The following is a 7,985-nucleotide window of genomic DNA, read 5'->3' on the forward strand; positions in this document are numbered from 1 at the left end:
TACAATTAAAAACAAGGAGAGGTCATTAAGTGATGATACCATGACATGTGACATGAGTTCGAAACCCATAAGCACAAAATTCTTTTACCGTTAAAAAAACAAGGAGAAGTCTGTTTATTTGTGTTCGTTCCAAACATGGAGTAACACAACATTTTCCAACTCAGAGACATCGTATTGATATACCAGATACGAACACACCATTCTTGGTCATATTAAAAACGGAGGCTTGACAAAGTTGGCAAAAACAACCCACCACAGCTAGCACCACTGCTGGAATCCACCCAGGAAACAGTACCACATTTGAAATAACGATCAATCATACGAAAGTCCCCAGGCTTGCCTATGCTGATTAAGTCGCTGCCAAAAAAACGTAAGGTAAGATTAGCCTCCACAGTAATACCAGAAACACAGGCAAGCATTATCCCAACTGTATAAGTCGATTATGTTTAAAAAATAAAAATAAACAGTTGGCTTAAACCTCCATGAAGGTACAACATGTTTACCTGCAAATTTCAACTGTCCCTTTGTTTTTGTCAATCAACATACGGGAATCTTTACAACTCTTGTTTATTTGTATCACCTTAGGGTTAAAACATTCCACAAGCAAGGCAATACCATATGCATCTACAGGCCATGCATCACTAGTAGGAACTTCGGATTCTGTTACCAAATCCATACCTAACATTAAAAGATAGTATGAATCAAAAAGTGAAATGAAATCTTAAATGTCATTAACCTAAAGAAACAATAAACTAGATGAAATCAAAGACGTTTTACGAACCTCTGAAGCCAAAGCCCATGTTCTCAATAATGGATAGCAGTTGACCCGCATATTGCTTTTTGATAGCCAAAGGCCTGATTAGGACGAATGTCAGATCGTCATTGTAGAAATTGCTATAGAAACTGCTGGAGGAATCATTTTCCTTGAAGTACCTAAAAGGAGACGAAGAATTCCATCTTAATACGCATTGAGAGTATTAAACAGGAGTAGAGATAAATAAACAAAAAGCAACTAACTCTGTAAAAATCAGATATGTATTTCATAAATAGAGACGGCAGCTTACCTGTAACTAAGGAGATGCTGTTCCAGTAACTTCTTCACCACTGTTTCAACTGGGCCAAATAGTTGGCCACCTGGGAATGCGCATGCCAGATGATTACTTTCTTTTGCTTCGTCTATCCAGTTCGGAGAGTCAATACCAAACCACAATCCACAATCTTCTTCCACATTAGCAACTGTAACACTGCTGTAAGCACGTCTGTAACACAAAACGTGCAATCCATTCATTGGGTCAAAGTAAGACTCAACTTTATCAACTGTGTAGTAGTGCAATCTAGTAGTATATCAGTAAAGTTCACATATTACAATCCAAATAAGAGATGATAATGTAGTCAAGAACATTACATAGCAGGCGACCGAAAGGGAAATCTTTCAGTTTCTGAGGTTAGCCGATGAACTTCAGTAATAGCATTGTCACCTTCCACTACCATAGCTACAAAAGGCCAGGGACAAAAATCTGCTGGAGGAATATCGTGGAAAATGTTTCTACCTTCCATGGAGAAGAATTGTGTAAGAAACTTTTCTGTGGCGCATACTAATCTCATCCCTAAAAACACAAACAAAACCAAATGAATTTGAATACTAGAAATGGTTAATATCAAAATAAAAGATGAGATCATTAACAATGCAACAGAATAGAAACATCGTGGAACTAAAAGATATAATATATGAATGCTGTACTTATTAGATTCAAACTGATTTTCTCAAATTCCATCAAGATATCGCCAACATTTTTATAAACCACGACGTTGGGAAAGCACAAAACAAAGGTCCGCTCCTTCACTTCCACTGTCTTCTCCATATCTTCTACCATCATTGTCTCATCTATATCTTCTACCATCAGCCTGGCTTTTTTTCTTGGAGACAGCTTCTTATCCTCTTCAAACGCCATACTTGAAACAACAAATTAGGTCATGAGATTCACATGAGAAACATCAAAAACAACGAACAAATTAGCAAAAAGAAAACAAACACTCCCCACTGCATCTTTATAAGTTTAAAGTTTTAAAAACCCTATTGTAGCAGGATATTTGACCTAAAATACCGATCCAAAAAATTGACCTCAAATCGCCCATTAATCCAATTGAAACCGAACCCAAAACAAATTTAAATAAACATCTTAGGACAGAAATTACCTGAGGAATGATTCAATTGGAAACTGAGATAAGGCTTGGAAACTCAAAAGATTACAGATATAAGATGCTTCAGACGAACAAAGTTATACGGAGACAAACGAGGCAGCTGCGGTTGACGGTCTTTCTTTCATATAGCCGCTCAACCCCTAAAACGAGGGCAATCCTACCCGTCAGATACGAAAACTTCCATGCCAATCCTGTCCACTCGATAAAATACTCTGTATCACACCTATAGAAATAGTGATAGCTAATATTTCATTTGGACTCTTAGAGCAACCACAGTCATCGACTAAAACCAAATTTACTCCAGAAAATACAGAGCTATGGAGTGGACCATCGATCAAATTCCAGACCATCGACCAAATACCAGATATATTTGGTTTTGATCGGACGTAATTTAAATCTACGCCAGACATCAGACCCAAATATTAGTTGTGTTTCGAGTGAAGCGTAATTTTAATTTGCGCTTGGTAGTGATGCGGAAATAACAGGTTCGTCTGATTCAAACGTAACTTTAATTTACGCCCGATGGGACGTAGTTTACATTTGCGCCTGATATGGGGCGGTACATACAAATTCCGCCTGAACCAGGCGGTGTCAATCGATTGCGTCTGACGGGACGTAATTTCAAATTACGTCTGAAATCGGGCGCATTTAACAGCTACGCCTGACACTATATGGGCGCATTTAACATCTACGCATGAGACTATATGGGGCTTAATTTTAAACTACGCCCCATCCCTTTCCGATTTGAATTCTGGATTACCGTCGAGTACCGTTGAAAATCTCGTTTTCCCGAATTTTCAAATTTCCCAGAGTGCTGTTGTCAAATTTCCAACGTTGGAAGTTTTGGAACGTTGACCATTTAAGACCGTTGGAAACTAAAACTGCCTATATCTATAACTACAGAGTTATTTAGTATATGTATCACACAAAAAAAAAAACAGTCATTTCATTCTCACTCAAACCGGTATAATAGATTTTTCATTTAACTCTTTGCATTGTCTCTCCAGTTAGTTTTGGATTTTTTTCATTTAATGGCACCACGAATTCCTCGAGGTCCTAATTTTACAACAATCGAAGATATAACCATGTGTAAAATTCATTTATCAATCTCTCAAGATCCCGGTGTTGGAACTGATCAATCCGAAGCGGAATTATGGAGTCGCATTGTAAATGATATTGAACATATATTACCTAATAAGCCGAAACGGACTTGGGGCTCATGGCGGAAACGATATCAGACAATAAGAAAAGAGGTGGCATTGTTCGCTGCAAAAGTGGGGGAAATAGAACGTGAATATCATACTGGATGGTTTCCTGAAAGGGCGGTAAGTCTTCTACAATTTTTCTCCAGTTTTTTATAATTTTAACTTGCACATGAACTAAACTTTTACCGAAAAAATAATAGCTCGAAGAAGCAAGGCTGCGGTTCAAGGATTGCAACGATGGGAAGCCATTTAAGCACGTAGAGTGCTACCCAATTCTGTTGGAAAATATAAAATATAATCGACGATCAACATTTGTGTTCGACACGACGCACGATGAAGAAAATTATGACAATAACGAAGAGGATGGGCAAGGACATGATGAAGGAACTCAAACTGGCTGCGTTAATGATAGTGAGATAGGAGACATAGAAAAAAGACAACGCGGTAAGTATTTGGGTAAGAAAGAAGCGAAAAGACTAAAGAAAACAGGGAGAGATAAATCAACTGCCCAAGAGAACATGATGGGACAACTTATTTAGGAACAACAACATTTCAATGCCCATTACGAAGCACAATCAAAATTCAAGATGAAGCAAAGAGCAGCTGAGTTTACCGCAAAACAAGCTATGCGGGCGGCAAAACAAGCTAAGCAAGCGACAGATGATGAATTACGCATTATGATGACGTATCTCGATAAATTGGATCCCTTACAAAGAGAGTACTTCGAACTTCTAAAGGCGGACATTGTGCGGAATAAGAGAAACCAATCTTGAGCTAGGCGTATTATGTGTAATAAGAGTAGTTCAATTGTGTTTTAAATTTTTTTATCATTCTTGCCAGTTTAGTTTATTATGTAATATTTCGATTTTAATTCTATTTTCGTTCGATTGAATTAACTTTAAAACCATTTTAAACTACTTAGAAGGAATTAATTAAAATATGACGATGCATACATAGAGAAGAGATAATACATTTAAAGTAAAAAAGAAAAGAAAATGACAAAAATAAATTTTAATAAAAACAAAGCATACAATTACACTTATCCTAGTGCCCAAATTTTTAACTATCCCCATATTCTGACCATATGTGTTCGATCAAGTCATTACGCAAGTTGTTATGCATTTATTTGTTACGCATTGCACGAACACGGTGTGCAGCTCTAATTGGGGAAAGTGCTTCACTGTTTTCTCTTGATATAGTAACTGGTGATGGGTTCCTGCGTCGTTCGTATACATGTGGCCATTTATCGGGTAGACGCTCATCCTGAACTATCATATTATGTAAAATAATACAGGTTTTCATGATATATGCAAGCACATCTGGATCCCACATTCTTGCAGGTTGTTTGATGATTCCAAATTGTTGTTGCAGAACACCAAATCCCTGTTCTACATCTTTCTGTGCACCCTCTTGCTTTTGCCCTGCAACTGCTGTGCAGCACTTGTGCTGCTGCTGCATTGCCTTCTTTACTCTTGCTGCTGCTGCTGCTTCCTCTCCAAAGCCCAGCCCACAGTCCACTGTTAGCTCAATCCCATTGAGCCCAAAAGTCCAGAGCACAACTTGAGGCCCAGTTCAGCCCAAGCCTAAGTTTAAGGCCAAAGCCTAGTGTACTGATAGGCTAAAGCTAAAGCCCAATTCAATCAATTGTGGGCTTAACCCAAAAGCCTGAACTCACTGTAAGGCCAAAGCCCAGTTACACTTCAAAGACCAACTGAGCCCAAGCTCAGTTCATTTTATTGTTATCAAACCCATTAGTACTCAAAGCCCAATTTAAGCCAAAAGGCTTCATAGCCCAATAGCAATTTGGGAACCCAATTAGCTAGAAACACTCCAAACACTCCCGATCTCTGTGGATCGACCCGTATTTGCACGAGCTACAACCGACGACCGTGCACTTGCGGTATTACTGTAGGCCCCCGTTTTTATTGCGCTTAATTTTATTTACACTTCCCCGGCAGCGGCGCCAAAAACTTGGCAGGCTTCTAAAAGGTCCTAAAAATTATCCCCGGCCAAAAACTTGGTGGGCCCGGAGATATGTATAAAATTAAACGCAATAAAAACGCGGGCCTACAGTAATACCGCAAGTGCACGGTCGTCAGTTGTAGCTCGTGCAAGTACGGGTCGATCCACAGAGATCGGGAGTGTTTTGTTGTTTCTAGCTATTTGGGCTCTAAATTGCTATTGGGCTATGAAGCCTTTTGGCTTAAATTGGGCTTTGAGTACTAATGGGTTTGATAACAATAAAATGAACTGAGCTTGGGCTCAGTTAGTCTTTGAAGTGTAAATGGGTTTTGGCCTTAAACTTAGGCTTTTGATTAAGCCCACAGTTGACTGAATTGGGCTTTTAGCCTTAACCTAAACTGTGGGTGGGCCTTACTGAACTTGGGCTTTGGTCTTAAACTTAGGCTTGGGCTGAACTGGGCCTCAATGAACTAAACCTTGGGCTTTGTGGCTTATAACCTGGGCTTTGTAACTGTGGAATTGCACTGGGCCTTGGGCTTTAAACCTTTGGTTTCAATGAACTGAATTGGGCTCAGCTTTTGAATTTGGTTCAAATCTGGGCTTGGTCTTGAACTGGGCTATGGGCTTGAGTGCACAGCAGAGCAGATGCAAGCAGTAGCAGCTGAGGCTAACAACAGTGCTGCAACAAGGGAAAACAGCAGGGAAAGGAATGGCAGCAGGAGAGGAAGCAGAGTTGCTGGCTAGGAAGCAGCAGCAACAGAAAGGAAGGCAATGCAGCAGCAACACAAGTGCTGCACAGCAGCTGCACAAGCAGAGAGAGGGAGGCAGCAGCAATACTGCACAGTAGCTGCACAAGCAGTGCAATACTGCAGGGCAGTGGAATAAGAGAAGCAACAGACAATGAATAAAATTTAACAAGACAATGACTCAACAAGCAAAACAAGGCAATATAGCAAAGGGAAAGAACACAGCAACTATAAGCAGAAAACAGTGCAAGATGAACCAAGGCCTAAGGCCAAGGGCAGGGATGTGGAGAAACTGAAAGTGATAGCAATGCAAGTAGTAGCAGTGGCTCTAGGCATTCCAATGGAATGGGAGGAGAATTAGCTTGCTATGAGAACTAATTCCTCCCATTGCTCAATCACAACAATGCAAGAGAGTTAAGCATACAAAAATGGAATGGCAAGATAATCAGCTTGCTATGAGCACTGATTTCTTCCATTACTCAATCAATTCAGTGCTCTGAAAGCTCTAACCTAGCATTAACAGGAACATAACAGGAACATTAACAAAGGAAAAAGCAATCAAAGGAACTTATCAACACAATGCATCAAAACAAGCACATTAACAGGGTAAACACTAACAGGATTAACATTAACAGGAACAACTTTAACCTAACATGATAAACTAACACTAACAGGGAACAACAGGATTAACATTAACATTAACAGAACATAGTAAACATGAACATAGATGAAATTGAACTGAGCTTGAAAATTAACAGAACTTGAAAGTTCTGGACACTGGCTAGTCCAGCATACTTTTACAACACACCCACAACCCTCAATTTATAGTCCACAGACACAATTTCCCTAAATACCTAATTCCCCCAAAATTAGGGTTTGTTCTTCCCCAAATTACAAAAATAGAAATTAGGTTGTCTCAATTACCTAATCCATCGTGATAGTCGCAACCCATGATGCCAATTCTCTTTCTCTACCTCTCCATAGCCTTGATGTCCTCGATTGATGACATGCAATCACTCTCACCAATTCCACACGTCACTGAGGTCGTGTGATGTTGATGAAGGGATTGAAAATCATCATGATAGTTGGTGGTGAAGGTGGGTTGCGTTTGTAAGGTGATTTGGTGGAGGTTAGGTGGTAGAGATGGTGGTGACAGAGGTGGAGAAGGTGGTGGTGTACGGTGGTTTCTGCAGAGGAGTGGGGGAGAAGAAGAAAGAAAGAGGAGAAGAATGGGTCGAGTTTAGGGTATAGGTATAGGTTGCTAGTGTGTGAGGCGGGATATCAAATTTCGATGTTGGCGAATCTGAGTCACTGGATGCGAAGCTGGTAGGTGAATCGGACGGTGATGCGGAGGCAAGCGAGGAGCGACCGTCGGATGAAGGGATACAACGAAACGAACGGTGCTAGATTAGGTTAGGTGCTGTAGTGTAAGGCGGAGATATCAAACTTTGATGAACAGCAAGGGAGCAACCGTTGGATTCAACTACCATCTAATCTGAAGGCTTGGAATTTCAGCGCTGTGGTGTTTGGCAGAGACTTCAGATTTTGATGCTCTATGAAGGAGCGACCATCGAATGCTTCTGAGAACTGATCTGATGGCTGAGAACGGAGGCGTTTTTGTGTGTAGAAAATGAGGTTGTGCGCACCATTTTTCGCGGTTTCCTTGCGTGATTTCTCCCGGCTTTTCACTACTTTTCTGCTCTTTTTGCTCCGCAAGTCATCCAGACTTTATTTATTACCTAAAAATGCAAAATTAATTAATAAAAATATTTATTCTTGAAAACAATGAAAATACAGAATATCGGATAAAATGTAGAATTAATGCATAAAAGATGAGTTAAATGCCAACAAAAAGGGATAAATATATACA

General features: G+C 39.9%; 1 protein-coding gene across 2 annotated transcripts; it reads right to left on the reverse strand.

Annotated features, from left to right (window-relative positions):
* Positions 1 to 2,324, reverse strand: LOC113290003. 2 transcript variants are annotated; one of them, XM_026539468.1, is made up of 7 exons: positions 2,197 to 2,324; positions 1,742 to 1,953; positions 1,406 to 1,607; positions 1,065 to 1,259; positions 782 to 933; positions 504 to 660; positions 1 to 357 (listed from the first exon to the last, which is right to left on the reverse strand). In XM_026539468.1, exons 2-7 carry the CDS (start codon positions 1,950 to 1,952, stop codon positions 213 to 215), a joined length of 1,062 nt encoding a protein of 353 aa, XP_026395253.1. In that variant the 5' UTR covers position 1,953; positions 2,197 to 2,324; the 3' UTR covers positions 1 to 212. The 2 variants fall into 2 exon arrangements, with proteins under 2 accessions (XP_026395253.1, XP_026395252.1); XM_026539467.1 differs by having other exon boundaries at positions 504 to 678; positions 2,197 to 2,320.
* Between the last annotated feature and the right edge of the window lie 5,661 nt (positions 2,325 to 7,985).

The sequence above is a fragment of the Papaver somniferum genome, chromosome 6, assembly GCF_003573695.1.
Source record: "Papaver somniferum cultivar HN1 chromosome 6, ASM357369v1, whole genome shotgun sequence".
Lineage (NCBI taxonomy): Eukaryota > Viridiplantae > Streptophyta > Magnoliopsida > Ranunculales > Papaveraceae > Papaver > Papaver somniferum.